General features: G+C 36.4%; 1 protein-coding gene across 1 annotated transcript in view; it reads left to right on the top strand.

Moving 5' to 3' along the window:
• LEMD3 (LEM domain containing 3) overlaps positions 1-17,914 on the top strand; it is a 79,494-nt gene extending 61,580 nt beyond the window's left edge. Inside the window, exons 5-13 of the mRNA XM_080662720.1 lie at positions 5,942-6,021; positions 6,105-6,250; positions 7,165-7,266; positions 7,694-7,796; positions 8,451-8,629; positions 13,698-13,779; positions 15,653-15,758; positions 15,851-15,929; positions 16,152-17,914. Of these exons, the coding sequence (XP_080518846.1) occupies positions 5,942-6,021; positions 6,105-6,250; positions 7,165-7,266; positions 7,694-7,796; positions 8,451-8,629; positions 13,698-13,779; positions 15,653-15,758; positions 15,851-15,929; positions 16,152-16,315 (1,041 nt within the window). The 3' untranslated portion in view covers positions 16,316-17,914. The remainder of the gene's footprint in view (positions 1-5,941; positions 6,022-6,104; positions 6,251-7,164; positions 7,267-7,693; positions 7,797-8,450; positions 8,630-13,697; positions 13,780-15,652; positions 15,759-15,850; positions 15,930-16,151) is intronic.
• The last annotated feature ends 569 nt before the right edge of the window (positions 17,915-18,483 follow it).

Here is an 18,483-nt window from a genome sequence, read left to right as displayed (position 1 = left end):
TTTTTTCAGTGTCCTGTAGTTTTTTGAGTACAAGTCTTTTACCTCCTTAGTTAAGTTTATTCCTAGGTATCTTAATTTTTTTGTTGCAATGGTCAATGGGATTGTTTTTAGTTTCTCTTTCTGTGTGTTCATTATTGGCATATAAAAAAGCCATAGATTTCTGGGTGTTAATTTTGTATCTTGCTGCATTTCCAAATTCATTTATTAAGTCCAGTAGTTTTTTGATCGAGTACTTAGGGTTTTCTATGTACAATATCATGTCATCTGCAAATAATGACAGATTTACTTCTTTTCCAATTTGGGTGCCTTTTTTTTTTTTTTTTTTTACTTGTCTGATCACGATGGCTAGCACTTCCAGTACTGTGTCAAACAGGAATGGTGAGAGTGGGCATCCCTGTCTTGTTCCTGTTCTTAGGGGAAATGATTCTAGTATTTTCCCATTGAGTATGATGTTGCCTACTAGTATAGGTTTGTCATATAAGTCTTTTATTATGTTGAGATAAGATCCCTCTATTCCCACTGTGCTGAGAATTTTTGTCAAGAAAGGGTGTTTGATTTTGTATGGTCCCTAGGCCTGGCCTGCAATCAGGGCCATCTTCCCTGGCTGCCTGCAGCTGGCCCTGCCTCCCACCGCTGCCCACCCTGATTCCCTGTTTGCCATCGGGTGATCAGTGCCTGCCTGCTAGGGGGAGGAACCAAGAAGTCGGCTGTTCCACCAGCCCTGCCTCCCGCCACCATCCACCCCTGGTATCCTGTTTGCCATTGGGCGTTCGGAGCCTGACTGCCGGGGGAGGGGACCAAGAGGTCAGCCGTTCCGCCTGCTCGCCGGCCCTCCCCCCACCGCGGGTCGCCCTCTGTGTGTGGGGCAACCAATGGAGCAGCGTCCCCCGGCACCCACCCTCAGTTTCTCGTTCGAGATTGGGCAATCAGGGCCTGTTGGCTGGGGAAAGGGACCTAGAGGTGGTCAGTGTACCTCATAGTGACTGGTCAAGCGGTTGTTCTGGTCGTTCACCATTGGGGTCAATTTACATATTACCCTTTTATTATATAGGATAGAGGCCCAGTGCACAGGTGGGGGCCAGCCTGCCCTGATGGGGCCCCGGATCAGGGTGGGGGTCCTCACTGGGTGGCAGGGCCAGCTGGGGCGAGGGGCCATGGGCAGTTTGCAGGCTGGCCATGTCCCCGATAAGGGTGGGGTTCCCCGCTGGGGGGCGGGGCCAGTCAGCGCCGTCATTCTGATCTCTGGTCATTATGATCGTTCCGCCATTTCAGTCCCTGGGCTTTTATTAAATAGGATTGATATGATTATGTGATTTTTATCTGTGTTTGTTTATGTGATGTATCTTGTTTATTGATTTGCAGATATTGTACCATTCTTGCATCCCTGGAATAAATTCCACTTGGTCATGGTATATGATCTTTCTAATGTAATGCTGGATCTGATTTGCTAGAATTTTGTTGAGGTTTTTAGCATCTATGTTCATCAGGGATATTGGCCTGTAATTCTCTTTCTTTGTAGTGTCTTTATCTGGTTTTGGAATTAGGGTAATGCTAGCTTCATAGAAAGAGCTTAGAAGTATTCCTACCTCTTGAATTATCTGGCATAGTCTGAGGAGGATAGTTTTAGTTCTTCTTTTAATGTTTGGTAAAACTTCCCTGTGAAGCTGCTTGGCCCAGGGCTGTTGTTTGCTAGAAGCTTTTTTTATTACTGCTTTAATTTCATTGGTAGTTAACAGCCTATTTAGGTTTTTTTATTTTTCCTGATTGAGATTTGGAAGGTCATATTTTTCTAGGAATATGTCCATTTCTTCTGGGTTGACCAGTTTGTTGGAATAGAGTTGTTCATAGTATTTTTTTACAATCCTTTGTATTTGTGTGGGGTCCGTTGTTATTTCACCTCTTTCATTTCTGAATTTGTTTATTTGTGTCCTCTCTCTCTGATTTTTGGTGAGCCTTGCTAGAGCATTGGTCGGCAAACGGTGGCTCGCGAGCCACATGCGGCTCTTTGGCCCCTTGAGTGTGGCTCTTCCACAAAATACCACATGCGGGCGCGCACGTACAGTGCGATTGAAGGAGTACCGTAATTAAGTTAATAACAATGTACCTACCTACATAGTTTAAGTTTAAAAAATTTGGCTCTCAAAAGAAATTTTAATCGTTGTACTGTTGATATTTGGCTCTGTTGACTCTGAGTTTGCTGACCACTGGGCTAGAAGTTCATCCGTCTTGTTTATCCTTTCAAAGAACCAGCTCTTGGTTTTGAGTTTTTTTGTTTGTCTTTTGGTCTCTATGTCATTTATTTCTGCTTTGATCTTTATTATTCCCTTCCTTCTGCTTACTCTGGTCTTTTCTTGTTTCTCTCTTTCTAATCCTTTAAGTTGTAGGGTTAGATAATTTATTACGAATTTTCTTGTTTTTTGAGGTGGGCTTGTAGTTCCCTTTCAGGACTGCTTTCACTGTGTCCCATAGATTTTGGATTTTTGTGTTTCATTGTCATCTGTTTCCAGGATGCTATTTATTTCTTCTTTGATGTCTTTGGTAACCCAATCATTGTTTAATAGCATGCTATTTAGCTTCCAAGTGTTTGATTTTTTTCATTGTTTTTATTGTAGTTGATTTCTAATTTGATGCCATTCTGATCTGAGAAGATGCTCAATATGATTTCTCTCTTCTTTAATTTGAAGAGACTTTCCCTGTGTCCCAATACGTGGTCTGTCTTTCAAAATACCCGTGTGCACTTGAGAAGAATGTGTATTCCCTGGCTTTGGGGTGAAATGTTCTGAAGATGTCAATTAAGTCAACCTGATCTAGTGAGTCATTTAGGATTGCTGTTTCTTTGTTGATTTTTTGTCTAGAGGATTTACCCAGTGATGTCAGTGGGGTATTACAGTCTCCTAATATGATCGTATTGCTGTCGATCTCTCCCTTGATATCTTCCAGAAGTTTTTTTTATGTTTTTGGGTGGTCCTGCATTGGGTGCATATGTTTACCAGAGTTATATCCTCTTGTTGTATCGATCCCTTTAGTATTATGAAGTGGCCTTTTTTATCTCTTGTTATGGCCTTCACTTTGAGGTCTATTTTGTCAGATATAATTATTGCTCCCCAGCTTTTTTTTTTTCATTTTCATGTGCCTGAAAAAAATATTTTTCCATCCCTTCACTTTCAGTCTGTATGAGTCCCTTGTTCTGTGGTGGGTCTCTTGTAGACAGCATATATATGTGTCATGTTTTCTTATCCATTCAGGCACTCAATGTCTTTTGATTGGAGCATTTAATCCATTTAGGTTTAAGGTTATTATTGATAAGTACTTGTTTATAGCCATTTTTATTCTTTATGCCTGTGTTCTTTCTTCCCTTTCTATTTCTTATTTTCACAACAGTCCCTTTAGCATTTCTTGCATTGCTGGCTTGGTAGTGATAAAATCCCTTAGCCATTTTTGGTCTGCGAAGCGCCTGATTTCTCCTTCAATTTTGCATGCTAGCCTTGCTGGAGAGAGTATTATTGGATTAAGTCCCTTGCTTTTGCATCATTTTGTATACGTCCTTCCATTCCTTTCTGGCCTGATGTGTTTCTGTTGAGAAATTATTTGATAATCTAATGGGAGATCTCTTGTAGGTAACTCTCTGTTTCTTGCAGCATTTAAGATTCTCTCTTTGTCATTAACATTTGCCATTGAAATTATGATGTGTCTTGGTGTGGGTCTTTTTTGCTTCATCTTCTTTAAGACTCCTTGTAGTTTTTTGACTTCTTTCTTCTCCAAATCAGGGAAGTTTTCTGTCGTTATTTCTTTAAATAAGTTTTCTAATAATTCCTCTTCTTGTCTTTCTGGCACTCCTATTATATGTATGTTGCTTTGTTTCATGTTGTCCCAAATCTCCCTTAGGCTTTCCTCCTGCTTTCTAATTTTTTTCTCCAATTGCTGTTCAGATTGGGTGTGTTTTACTGCCCTTTCTTCTAACTCGCTAATTTGGTTCTCCGCTTCTTCTAGTCTACTGTTGAAACCTTCCATTGTGTTTTTTTATTGTAGCTGTGTCATTCTTCATTTCCTCTTGATTCTTACATAAGTTCTTGAATTTCTCATCCAGCCGGTTTAGGAACTGTATGAGCTTTACTTTGAATTCTTTTTTCTGACATATTGAATGCCACTGTTTCATTTAGTTCCTTTTCTGGCCATTTCTCCCTCCCCCCCTTTTGGGGGTTGTTTCTTTGCCTTCCCATTTTTGCTCTCACCAGAGTGCCTAGGTGCCACACAGGGACTGTGGGTGAAGCAGGAGGGGAGTGCACTCAGGGCTCACAGGAGCCTGAGGCCAGGGAGGCTGGGGTCCCAGTGTCTGTGGGCCTGCAGATGAGGTAACAGTTTTTTTTGGCAGAAGTGGCTGTAGTGTCTGGGATGGTGTCTGAGGTCAGTCTGGGTGGTGGTGAGGCTGGGCTCCTAGTCATAGCAGCTCTCCCCTTCAAGATGGCATGTTTTCTGAGCTAGAGCCAGCAGCCCTGGGAGTGCTTACAGCCATAGCAGGGGTTCCCCGTCTAGTACAGTCTGGTCTGCCAACCCCTGAGACTCCTGCATGATCTGTCACACACACACACACACCGCACCACACGTCCACATACTCCCCTTTCACTCCCTCACTCTCACTCTCTCCCTCATTGCTGTCCTGACGGCCACCATATTGATTGACTCCCTTTTGCAAATTTATTTAATGTGTAGCTTAGGAAAAGGCAACTGGTTTCTCATATCTGCTTCCGATCTGTTATGTTGTGGTTTGGTAGAAATACATAAAAAAATTTAGTCTTATACAAATAATGTAGTCAAAACAGGGAAAAGTATTTTTTAAAAAATCTTTATTGTTGAAAATATTACATAGGTACTCCTTTGCCCCCCATTAACCTCTTCCAGCCAGCTTCTGTCCTTCCTTCCCCGCCCCCCCCCCCCCCCCCCGCAGGCCCTCAGCACCCCATTGTCTGTGTCCACAGGTTATGCCTATATGCATACAAGTTCATTGGTTGATCTCTTCCCACCCACCCTCCCCTGCCTTCCCTCCCGGGTTCAACAATATGACCCTGGGTCTATTTTTGAGCATGAGTTTATTCAGTTCATTAAGATTCCACATATGAGTGAGATCATGTGATACTTATCTTTCTCTGACTGACTTATTTCAGGGAAAAGTATTTTAATACTCAGATAATTGTAGTTATTCTTTGATACCACATTAAAATTCTATAAGTAGTAGTTTCTTAAAGATTAGTTGCAGTGTGGAATATGAAACCATGTCTAAACTTTTTCATTCTTAGCCTTTAAAGTCCATTGGTCTGTTTTGCACTAGAATGGATTTTTTACCTGTGTAAGATTTTGTAACTTATGCATCGGTCATTTGGAAGATACTGGTTTACTGGTTATATAGGTCTTCCAAATGTTGACACATTTTATTATGTCATACACCAGTCATATTCATTAATAGCACACCAGTGTCATTGCAAGGGGTTTTCAAGTTATTGTGAAGCTGTCAGGCTCATAGTTATGGATACAAGTTTTTAAAAATTCTACTTAATCACTTGGGAGTTTGAATTTTATCATTAGTAATATATGGTCAGTTGTTTTTCTTGAGTCTTGACGTCCTTACTTTATTCACTTGAGAAAATGTCCATGAAATAGCCACATCTGAATTTTTTGTCATTTGACCATCTAAAAATAGTGTTACATTTTTAAAAATTGCTAATTCACTCTTTCGATGATACTTAAAGAGAATGTAGCAAAATATTAACCATGATTATCTTAGAGTGGTGGGGAAATGGTAACTTTCTTCCTTTTACTTTTCTGCAACGAATAATACTTTTTTGTTATGCAGTATAAAGTGTTATGCAAAGTATGTTAATTATAAGAGTCAAATGAATGTGAATTATTAAGAATAGTTAGTTATGTTCTCTATTTTTCTTATTAGAATTTAGGTCCTGAATATGAAGATATGTTTAACATGTCATTACAGTGGATTTTTGAAAACGGGAAAGATGTTGGAATAAGGTAAAGGACTTAATTTCTACTTTGATCATTTTGTAGTATAAAAAGTGATTTTGCTTCTAAATTCTCCCTTTATTTTTAAATAGGTGTGTTGGCTATGGCCCTGACGAACAATTGACAAATGTAACTGATGTGCAGTTTTTACAGTCCACAAGACCACTAATGTCTTTTTGGTGTCGTTTTCGGCGTGCTTTTGTTACTGTCACCCACAGGTTATTGTTGTTATGTTTAGGTAAGTTGTTAAGATGACAAAGAAGATACATTGTATTTTAGAATTTTTGTGTCTGTATTTCACCAAATGCTAGGATTGATAATTTATTTCATTATAAATCACATCCAAAACTCCTCTAAGATATAATAATATCGAGGTTTTTAAAAATAATGTCAGCATCAGTTTAGAAAACAGTACTCAGGTATAGTGCATAGATAGAAATCTACTTTAAAAAAGAACTGGAAAATATAAAAATTAAGGTTAGTTTTTAAAAGTAAAATATAACAAATATTTTAAATAAAATACTATAAATATGGCAAGGTATGTATGCTTATTAAAATTATTTTTTATTTTAAAAATATTACTTACCTGAATTAAAATTTTCATTTAGGTTCCTAAATTTTATGTGACTATTTTGATTGAAAATAGGAATTTATGAGATTATTTTTTTGTCCAAGTCCCTCAAAAATAAATTAATTTACCTAAAAAGTAAGGTATAGTATGTTTAATCCCTAGTGAGTTTAAAGACTCACTTTTCTTGTAGTTTAAAGCTGCAAAGTTAAAAGTGTGGAACAGTTTTTTCTTTTGTTTTCAAAAACTTAATAGCTAGAATTTAAATGTTGCAATTATTAACAAATTTTTAAAACATTGAAAAAACTTAAAAATTAAAAAGAACAGTTCAGTTGTTAACATAATGAAAGAAGTGAGATTAAGTTAAACCTGGATTATGTTTAATATTAAATTTTTATATATATTTTAATTATTTAGCTAATTCAACCCACTCTCTTAAAGCCACATTCCATTATCTCATTATGGCAGTTAAAATAATCACTGTAGAAACTGTCATGAATTTTCTTTTCTTGTTTTTCGCAATGAATGTTATTGAATGTCATTGACCACAAATTTTTAAAATGCAAAATATATGAATATTGCAGGTGTAGTGATGGTTTGTGTTGTTCTGCGTTACATGAAATATCGCTGGACAAAAGAGGAAGAGGAAACAAGACAGATGTATGATGTGGTGATAAAGATTATAGGTATAGTATTTTTAGAAATCTAAACTATTGCCATGGTCAGTGGTTAGAGCATTGGCTCGGGCACAGAAGGGTTTCGGGTTTGATTCCCGGTCAAGGGCAATAGGTTGTGTGTTCCCTCCCCACCCCCTGTTGGGGCATGTGTAGGAGGTAACCAGTTCATGTGTCTCTCTTACATCGATTTCTCTCTTTCTCTCTCTCCCTTTCTCTCTTTTTATCTCCTCCTCCTCCCTTTTCTCTCCCCTTCCCACTCCCTTCCTTCCTTCCACTCTCTGAAAAGCAATGGAAAAAAATATCCTCAAGTGAGGATTAACAAAAAAGTAAAAATAAAAAAGTCTAAACTATTTTTTAGAATAGTCATTATGTGATAAACTATATTATGATAACCAGTGATTGATTTCATTTGTAAATGTGTTTGATTTATTTTCAGATGTTTTACGAAGTCATAATGAAGCTTGCCAGGAAAACAAAGATTTACAACCTTTCATGCCTATTCCACATGTACGAGATTCCTTAATACTGCCTCATGACAGGTATGTTCAAAGCATTATGAGTTAAAGTAAATAAGAATATTGGTGTTTTCTGTAGTTGTGAAAAATTATATTGAGAGTTGTGACCCTTCTCAACTAGATCTGTTTTACTGCGCAGGCTTTATTTTTGTACTTGAAACTCTTCTTTCTAAGTTCTCTTCTGTTACCTTCCTGATTTTGAGTGGCAAAATAGACAATTAGATTTCTAAGTCATTCTCATTCTGTTACATCTGATTCTTTTTTGTCAGTTTCTATCTTATTTCCTTTACTTTCATCTTGATAAACAGAGACAGTGGCCAGTGAGGTTTTATTAGTTATATTTTTAAATACTTTATTTTGTTAACAAAGCTTTTAAAATAAGAGAACCAATAACTTCTTGAAAATAATTATGATGCCATATGCTAAAGCAGCTTTCTTAACCCTAGTAACACATCAGGGTTCAGTGGAAATTTTAGAGGGGAAAAAATACTGATGCTTATGCTCTACCTCTAAAGTTTGAAATTCAGTAAATCTGAGGTGAGTGAAGTTCAGCATCTAAGTCTTTTTTGAAAAACTCTATAAGAACAGCCAGAATTAACAATAACACTACCTTCAGTTATTAATATTTGAAAAAAAAAATGATAAGCCAAGATGATAATCATTTTGTTCACATAATAGGAAAAGAATGAAGAAAGTCTGGGATAGAGCCGTTGACTTCCTTGCTGCTAACGAGTCTAGAGTTCGCACAGAAACACGAAGAATAGGTGGTGCGGATTTTCTAGTTTGGCGGTGGATCCAGCCTTCTGCATCCTGTGACAAAATATTAGTAATACCTTCGAAAGTATGGCAAGGTCAAGGTATGTATTTTTAAACAACAAAAAATACAAGCATAAATTTGTTTTGTTATTTTCAATTACAAGTCTTATGTTATTCTAATATATAAAAACCCTGGGTTGTAACAACCAGTAACGACCGAGGCTCGACCAACTGGAAGTCAGTCCTGCAGTCAGCGCTGGATTGCCGGAGCAACCCAGCACTGACTGCTTCCGCTGCAGGCGCGATGCCCCAGCACTGACTGCTGAGGGGGCTGCGAATCAGGGCCAGAGAGAGGCCTGAAGAGAGAAGCAGGGACTGATCCCAAGTTGCCTCTGTGGCAGCTGTTGATCATCACGTGCCTCTCTCTCCCAGTCTGGCCAGAAGCTGCACCTCCATTTCTCTCCAGGTCTCCACCGGGGCTGCTGATAAGCCCCGCCTTTGTGATCAGGCCCCATTGATAGGCCCAGAGACACTGACTGGCATAGAAACTGACCAGTCAGAACCAAATCTTCAGTGAAGTGTGAGGAACCAATGGCTGCCTAGGAGGCGGAGCTTTTGACGCTGACTGGCATAGAAACTGACCAATCAGAACCAAATTGGCTGTCAGGGGAGGGCATTTGGGGGCAATATCAGGCTAGCAGGGGAGGGCCGTTGGGAGCAACCAGGCTGGCAAGGGGAGGGCAGTTAGGGACGAGATCAGGCCGGCAGGGGAGGGCAGTTGGGGGCGAGATCAGACCAGCAGGGGAGGGCCGTTGGGGGTGAGATCAGGCCGGCAGGGGAGGGCAGTTGGTGAGATCAGGCCAGCAGGGGAGGGCAGTTAGGGGTGATCAGGCAGGCAGGCAGAGGGGTTAGGGGCAATCAGGCAGGCAGTCAGAGGCAGTTAGGGGAGATCAGGCAGGCAGGTGAGTGATTAGGAGCCAGTGGTCCCAGATTGCGAGAGGGATGTCCGACCGCTGGTTGGACATCCCCCAAGGGGTTCCTGATTGGAGAGGGTGCAGGCTGGGCTGAGTGGAACCCCCCCTCCGTGCACGAATTTCGTGCACCAGGCCACTAGTTTAAAATAGGTGCACTGGGCCACTAGTTTAAAATAGTACAATTGAACAAGGTATGAAAGCAAAGCTTCCCTCCCAGTTTCATCCCATAGAAGGAATTAGTGTTAGCTCCTTATATGTCCTTCCACTTTCTCCTTGCTTATAAAAACTTAAACGATTTGTCTTTTCTGTAATAGAATACTGTAAACATTATTTTTTTTCCTTTTTTACTTAATAAAGCAACTTAGTTATTAAAGATTTAATTGCATTTCCCTCTAATTTTTTATGCAGATAAGGCACATATGCTTTATATATGTATATATGTTTTACATATATAATGCTATATATATAAGACATTAAATGGAATCATAAGTTTTTAATTGCTCCTTTTTCCAATTTTTACTTGTCTGCATATCCCCCATGCCAAGTAGCTTTTCTGAGCATCTCTCTCTATATATATTTTTTAATGCTTGCATAGTTACAAAAGCATGTACATGTAAGTATATAGGAGGGTTTGGTAATTGGTTGTCTTATGTAACCAAACTTCTACTAGTGATACCTGTTACCTCACTTGAATTTTTTTGTATCTTAATAGTTAGTGGAAAAATTATATCTTATGGTTAGTTTAATTTGCATTTCAGGACTAGTAGTGAGTTGAGTTTCCTTTAACCTTGTTGGATAAAAGCACATTTATCAATGTTTGCTAAGCATAGCTTTTATGGGAAAGATCAGTAAATTATTTTGAAATTACAATAAGATCCCATTTTTTCTAATTTCCACTGTTAAAGAGTTTGAATAATAAGCTTAATATAATCATGGCATACATAGGAAGCTTTGACATTGCCAAAGATGGCACTAAACAATAAACTATTTGGGGGTGTTTTGGTGTTTGTTTTTTTAAATATATTTTTATTTATTTCAGAGAGGAAGCGAGGTAGAAACATTGATGATGAGAGAGAATCATTGATTGGCTGCCTCCTGCACGCCCCCTACCGGGAACTAAGCCCACAACCTGGGCATGTGCCCTTGACCTAGAATCAAACCTGGGACCCTTCAGTCCAGAGACTGATGCTCTATCCACTGAGCCAAACCAGCGAGGGCTAAACTATTTGTTTTAAAGGGTGCATGCAGAAGGGCCCTTTGATAGTGGAAACAATTCAGAGCCAGTCAGATCTGATTACCTTAATGCCTGGTTATAATAGGTGTGGAGTATTAGCCTCATTTCTTCATAGAGCTAGCAATTAGTACTCATGTATGCCTTTGAGGTTCTAGAAAAGGCCATTATTTTGTTCATAGGAATTTAAAAAATACAATAGTTTCTTGTTTTTTAAATGTGAGATTTTCAAGACAAATCTAAAGGCAGTTTCTTGCCCAAATAATCCATATTGTTCTTACATATTTATAGTAGTATGATTTACTTTGTGTTAAATTGGGTGCTCTATAAACTCTTAAGATTTAAAACCTCAGACTGTTACTTTTACTTTGTCATTTTCTTTAGCTAGGAAAAGACTGTTCAAGTGTGATAAAATACAACTTTGTCAGTTATAGTAGTGGTAATAGTATAATTCATGCAATTCATGTAATACAATAACATGAATTGATAAAATTTTTAAAGTGTTCTACTTTTTAATTAAAAAATGTTTTTATTGATTTTAGAGAGAAAGGAAGGGAGAGAGAGATAGAAACATCGATTGGCTGCCTCTTGCAACCCCCCTACTGGGGATTGAACCCTCAACCCGGGTATGTGCCCTGACTGGAAATCGAACCGGTGACCTTCTGGTGCATGGGATGACACTCAATCAACTGAGCCACACCAGCCAGGGCCCTAGTATTTTTTATATTAATGTTTCATCAAAGTTTTGGTGTATTAAACATGCCAAGTACTGAGCTATCTTGTATATCTTTTGCCTCATGTGGCTCTAATATAGAATTTAGTTTTAGTATTAATTTTATGCCATTAAATATATAGTCTATCTAAATATAATTAAGTGACTCTGATATAGCTTTTTAAAAATATTAATACATAAAATAAGTCTTGCTTTCATTTAAATGTATCTTAACAAATGTTATGCTTTATAAAACTGGCTGTATGTATACTAAGGGGTTTTGGTAGTTTATATAAAAAGATAGTTTAATGTATTAACAAGCTTAATGTTTCTCCCCTTATAAAGGCTATGATTTAATTATAAAGATACATGGCTGAAGGGTTGTTAATTATATTAGTCGTATGATTTCACTACCCCTGCAAGCTGTTGTTATTTAATAGTATTTTTAAATACTTGACTTTATTGAATTTTTAGTTCAATTTCTAAAAGGTAGTTGTTTATAAATTAGATGATTATATAATATTAGTATTTCTAAAGTTATTTTAAAGCACCAGTTTAAAATCAGACAATACCTGCTAGGGAGCCAGAGAGCTATTTACGCTCTGACACATGTAATGTTTGGAATTAACAGCCTTTATTAAAAGGTATTTAAAATGTAGAATTCAGTAACTACTATATCTTTACTTTGCTCAGGAAGTGATTATAGTACTGTTAGTGAGACAAAGCATTTATTTTAAAAATCAATTTCACCTTTGGGACTACTTTCTGACTAGTGGAAATTTGTGTCTAAGCTAGCATAAAGTAGTATGAGTGTTTTTTTCCTCTGGTTCATCCCCTTCTGGCCCAGGCCAATATTGGAATTTCAAGGAAGTCAGATTGCCTGCAATTAAAAGATCATCTAAGAACAGAACCTATATACTAGAGGTTCACAGACTTTCTTGATCTGGGGTCTTCTCAAGTATCTTCCCTTACTGTTTTACATCCCTGCATCTACTGGATCTTTTCATCACCATTTAAACATGCTGTAGTCTCTCTCATCTGTAACACAGTGTTGGACTCTACGTTGTCATATGGCTATTACCTATTTACAGCCAAATAGCTGTAAATAGGTTAAGCATAATTTCACTCTTAGATATAATAACCTTTTTTTTAAATATATTTTTACGAATTTCAGAGAGGAAGGGAGAGGGAGAGAGAGAATCATTGATCAGCTGCCTCCTGTACACCCCACATTGGGGATAGAGCCTACATCCTGGGCATATGCCCTGACTGGGAATTGAACCTGTGACCTCCTGGTTCATAGGTTGATGCTCAACCATTGAGTCATGCTGGCCGGATTATGATAACCTAACTGGTCTCCTTGTGTTCATTTTTGCTTCCACCTAAGTGATTCTCCATATGGCTGTCTATTTTTAAAATTTGTAACTTTAAAAGGCATATCTCGCCAAAACCGGTTTGGCTCAGTGGATAGAGCGTCAGCCTGCGGACTGAAGGGTCCCGGGTTCGATTCCGGTCAAGGGCATGTACCTTGGTTGAGGGCACATCCCCAGTGGGAGGTGTGCAGGAGGCAGCTGATCGATGTCTCTCTCTCATCGATGTTTCTAGCTCTCTATCCCTCTCCCTTCCTCTCTGTAAAATATCAATAAAATATATTTAAAAAAAAATATTAAAAAAAAAAAAGGCATATCTCATTGTATTATTCATTCCTCTCCTGAGAATGTTAGAGTGGCTTTCTGTTGCACTTATGGTAATCCCTAAAATACTTTGTGACCTACATAGTCCTGAACAATCTGACATCTCTCTCTTTAGGTTTATCTTTCTCTTGTCCTCACTCTAGCCACAATGGATGTCTTTTAGTTACTTGAATAGACCAAGCTCCTTCTTGCTTCACTTTACTCCTCTCTTCACTTTACCTATTTTTATTTATTCTTTAGGTCCCAGCATAAATGTCACTACCTTGCTGAAGTGTTATCTGATACTTTCAGACTTAAACTTAAATTACCTAGAGAGCTTTCTGTACTGTTCTTTCTTAGATTTTACCACATTATGATTTCTTGGGTGACACTGTTTTTCATGTCTCCCCCACTAAACTAAATTCTGTGAGAGCAATTACTATCTTATTCACCTTAACATCCAGGGGTCTGCCTCATAGTAAAAATACAGAGTGAATATGTTTGAATGAATTGAATGATTAATACCTTTTCAATAAATTGGAATAATGGAAAATAGTAAAACTAATTTGTTTTTTGTAGCATTTCATTTAGATAGAAGAAATTCACCACCGAATAGTTTGACGCCGTGTCTCAAGATTCGAAATATGTTTGATCCAGTTATGTAAGTATTATGATCAGGGGTATATGTAATTTTTATTTGGAATATTTGGCTGAAAAATCAGTGATATTCTTATAATGCTATGGCTGTAATTGAAAAGTCTCTTTTCCTTCTTAATTTCTAACTACAGAAAGGTTATATATTTCTCTTCTCTTTTGGTTATATTGCAACCAAAGGTTTGGCTAAAAGACCCAGATGTATAATGATTTGTAAAACTTTTATAAATCTTACATAGCAGATAAATGCTTGAGTCAAATTAATGACACACATCATACAAACAGTGCTCTTTATTAAACGTATCAGTCATATATGCCAATGTTCTTTGCCTCAATGTGCAATAGAGATAAAAATACTTGCTATTTTAAAATTTCTGATCTTGTAAAAATTCTCTACAAAGATGTTATATACCTTCCCTTGCATGACCCTTTTTATCCATGTAATATTTGAAAAACTTTTCTGTCCATTTAATAGTTGAGAAACGTTTCTGTGTATATAATTATAGCAGCACATGCATCCAGAGAATAGCACAGTCTAAAGTTCTTGCCTAGAATCCATAATATGTCACATATAAGCTATAATAATCTTCCTGGAGGCAATTGCTTATCTGTTCAATGATATGACATTCTATTTTTTTGTTTGTTTTAATCCTCACAGTGGGAATTAATTACATATAAAATACCTATAAGTTAAATTTAATAACTCATTTATTTCAAGAAATAGTTGAGCTCTGGCCAGGTGGCTCAGTTGGTGGAGTGCCATCCTGTACACCAAAGTATTTTGGGTTTGATTTCCGGTCAGGGCACATACCTAGGTTGCAGATTTGATCCCCGGTTGGGGCAAGTATGGGAGTCCCTTCTCTCTCTCTAAAAATCAGAAACATATCCTCAGATGAGGAAAAACAAAAAGAAATAGTTGATATGATGAAATTCTAAATAAGTGACAGCAAAATCAGAAATGTGGGGAAGCACTGTCAGTATACTATACACAACCTCTATTTTTCAGAGATAGAAACAATTAGCAAGATGGTAATCCTTCTGTTGGGAATCTTACCTCATACCTTAATGGTTAGGAAATCATTGCCAGTCCAGTATTTTATTACTTAAGATGAAGATTACAATTTAAAGTGTAGCTGCCTTCCCCTCTGCCTCACAATCTGTATCTTAATTTACATTGCTGCAGCAGGATATCGTAAAGCTCTCTTAATATTGAGGTGACTATTTTTGTCTTGTATTACTCTAATTGTTTTGGAGAAGAGAAGCTCAGAATACATTACAGCGGGTCCTTGAATAACACCTTTTTGTTCAGTTTGTTTAATGCCATTTTATAACATTGATGAGAAGTATAGGAATGTAACTCCCGTTTATATTAATTAGCCTCTGATAAATTTGGTTGTCATAACATCATTTCACTTAAAAGTTGCAGAACCTATTGACAATGTTAAGTGAGGACTTACTGTATTTACTAAAAATTTTGCTTAGGTTTAGGAATTTGAAAATATTATTAAAAATAATATTCAACGTTTACCAGTCCACCCCAACTCATTAAAGTGATTATTAACACGTGTAGAAAGAAAAAAGAAATGACTATAGGTACATGGGATCTTAAACATAAAAATGACAGCACATTTGTTCTCCTATGGTGGGCTAATCCTTCCTTGTCCCAGCTCTGCGTTCTTACACTGGAAAGTGAGAAAAGGGCTGAGCTTCTGAAAGCTAATATATATATTTTTAAATCTACCTGCTAGTATCAAGCATTTATTTGCTACTACCTTTTTTAAACTATCCCCATTCTAGTAGGATATATATGTTTTAAGAGACAAAAGACTTCTTACTGAGTATGAGTATGGTTGGTGATTTTTGTTTTCATTAATTTTTAGGGAAATAGGGGATCAATGGCATTTGGCAATTCAAGAAGCAATTTTAGAAAAATGCAGTGATAATGATGGCATTGTTCATATTGCAGTAGACAAAAATTCACGTGAGGTAAAGTAACTTTTACTATTGAATTCTACATTTTGAATTTGTTGCTATTAAACTAAGACTGTTCTTTCTCTCTTTTTTTTTTAATATCGCAGGGTTGTGTATATGTTAAATGTCTGTCTCCAGAATATGCTGGGAAAGCTTTTAAGGCATTGCATGGCTCTTGGTTTGATGGTAAGAAATTTGAGTATTATAAACATTTTGAAGAGATAAATTATGGCTTACTATTTAAAGTATACCAGATTTTAAATTAAAGAATTTTAAGTTAAGCATTTTTACACTAATAATTTTAGATTATGTTAACTTGTGTTTTGTTTATGTTTTTTACCACAGTTTTTCTATAAATTGTTAAGCACATTTTTACAGATCTAAAATAATATTTTTATCTTACAACAGGGAAATTGGTTACAGTAAAATATTTACGACTAGATAGATATCACCATCGCTTTCCCCACGCTCTTACTTGCAACACTCCCTTGAAGCCATCAAATAAACATATGAACTCTATGTCTCATCTTCGTCTGCGGACTGGCTTAGCCAATTCTCAAGGAGGTTCCTGAAAAGACTTTCTTCCACTCCTAGAAATGTTATTTACAATAGAAAAATTCCAGTTTGGTTTCCTGTCTTCCTTTTTAAATGCTTTTTGTATGTAATATTTTTATTGAATTCAGCTCTATTTGAACGTTCCAGAAATCTTAAAGTTCCAAAGGGACTTAGCAATGAGGCAGCATTGCTGAGTAGGTAAATAATTGTTTCATTCAGTTTTTTTGGAGCTCATTTAAGCCAATGCATTTAAAGTTTTGCATGAGGAACATTGACTTTATTACGTATTTTCAGATGTGGTGGTGGTATTTTTGCACCAAAAAGTGTTTTGATAATCACACAAAAGCATGGTAAAGAGGCTTGTATTTCCATAATTTCCTGTGAACTAATGTTGTGAATTCTTGTATACAGTAACCTGTATAGATCCTTACAGGCTAATGTGGTAAAACTGTTCATTTTCCAATTTAACCTTAGGTTTCTATTGCTTGTAAGAGATTCATTTGCTACAGCTGGAATATGGGAAAACTAATTTGGATTTAGTGGTTACATATAAGTATAATTGGATGTACATGTACTTAAACTGGCTTTTGTATATATGTATAATTGCTGGTGATGGCAAAAGTAGTCTTGTTTTGTGAGGATGTCTGCATTAAAGCAGTAAAATAAGCTTCCTATTTTATTCATAATCTAAAGTGTATATATATGTATATATGTGTGTATGTGTATATATATATATATATGTATGTGTGTATGTGTATATATACACACACATATATACATATGGCTGTACTATTACATAGATCAAACAGCCAAAACCCTGGAAGTATTAGATACAAGTTTCAAATATCTTTTATAGGTTTTATATAAAAATGTCTTGAGTATGATTTTGTGTGAAAGTTTCGATACCAGTTGTAATGGTTTCAAATTTATGTGAGCAATAAAGAAGCAATTGGCAGATATTGGAAAAGTATTTTGTGAAAAGCTGTATTTATTATAAATACTAGGGCTACAATATAGTACCATTGGGATTAAGTCATTTTCCCAATCTATTTATAACTTAATAAAATATTAGCTCCCCTGTTATGTCAAGTTTAAAGCAGGGCACATTGTTTCAGCAAAATGTGTATCTGAAAAATTATATCTACAGTTTTGGGTCATGAAATGTTTGCAATATAGTAAATGCACGAGTGACTATTGCTTTGTGCCTCAATATTTACTTTGTTTCAGTAAAGTTACTTTATTACTGTTCTTGATTTCAGATTAAAATAGTTGTGGAGCAAAGTTTACTTGTTATGTCCACAACTGGCTTTTTTTTTTTTTTTAAATAACCTGTTGATATATCATTGTCAGTCCAAATGAATATGTGAAACAGCTGAAGTTGTACCAATTTTTATTTTGTTTAAAGCTCAGTTTCCTTTTTGGTTTTTATTGTATATGTGTTGGTTTTGCAGCATGAACTTGCACAGATAATGCACGTTTTCTGGTTAAATAAACATGATGCACACTGTTCTGTAACAGAAAACCCTATTGTGCCTTACCTATGTGCTTTTGTGGGCACCATGTTTATGAAGAATAAAAATGATTTGTTATCTGAAGAGAATAAATTTTAAATTCTCAGTTTATGTCTCAGATGCTAACGTGTGAAAATATAAATATATATAATATATAAAATAACCATTTTATGTGCATCATAGTGATTTATCTGAGCTTAGTGACCCCATCTTGTGACCTGTTGCAAGAGTGAATGTAAAAATAGTTGTGGCATTTTAAAAGGTAGCATTTTGATGCAGATACATCTTTATCTTGCTTCTAAAACATATTTCATGTAAACATTGTACACTTATTATTGTAATATATACTATTATGCAGCTTATTTTACCTGAAACTGTTATGCCGACCAAGATCCCTCCCTGCAAGACAGATGGGAATGTGTATAATAACTAGATATTTGAGAAGTTCTGAAGTTTGATGTAATCTGTTACTTGTCCTGTTACAAAAAAGGAAAAAATTAAAAATTTATTAGTTTTTTTTTTTAATGCGTGTTGGCTTTTAAAAAACTTCTTAAGTGCCCTGTGTCTTTATTTTTTTACCAGTGAAAGTAGGTGCCTTTATTTTACATCTTTTTGGGTATCTGTAAATATATGTGTGTTTTCTAAAGATGGATAAAGACCCTAAAGTTAATTTT

Source organism: Plecotus auritus, assembly GCF_963455305.1.
Source record: "Plecotus auritus genome assembly, chromosome: 3".
Classification (NCBI taxonomy): domain Eukaryota; kingdom Metazoa; phylum Chordata; class Mammalia; order Chiroptera; family Vespertilionidae; genus Plecotus; species Plecotus auritus.
Note: the sequence above shows the minus strand (reverse complement) of the source record. Positions and strands in the feature narration are given on the sequence as shown.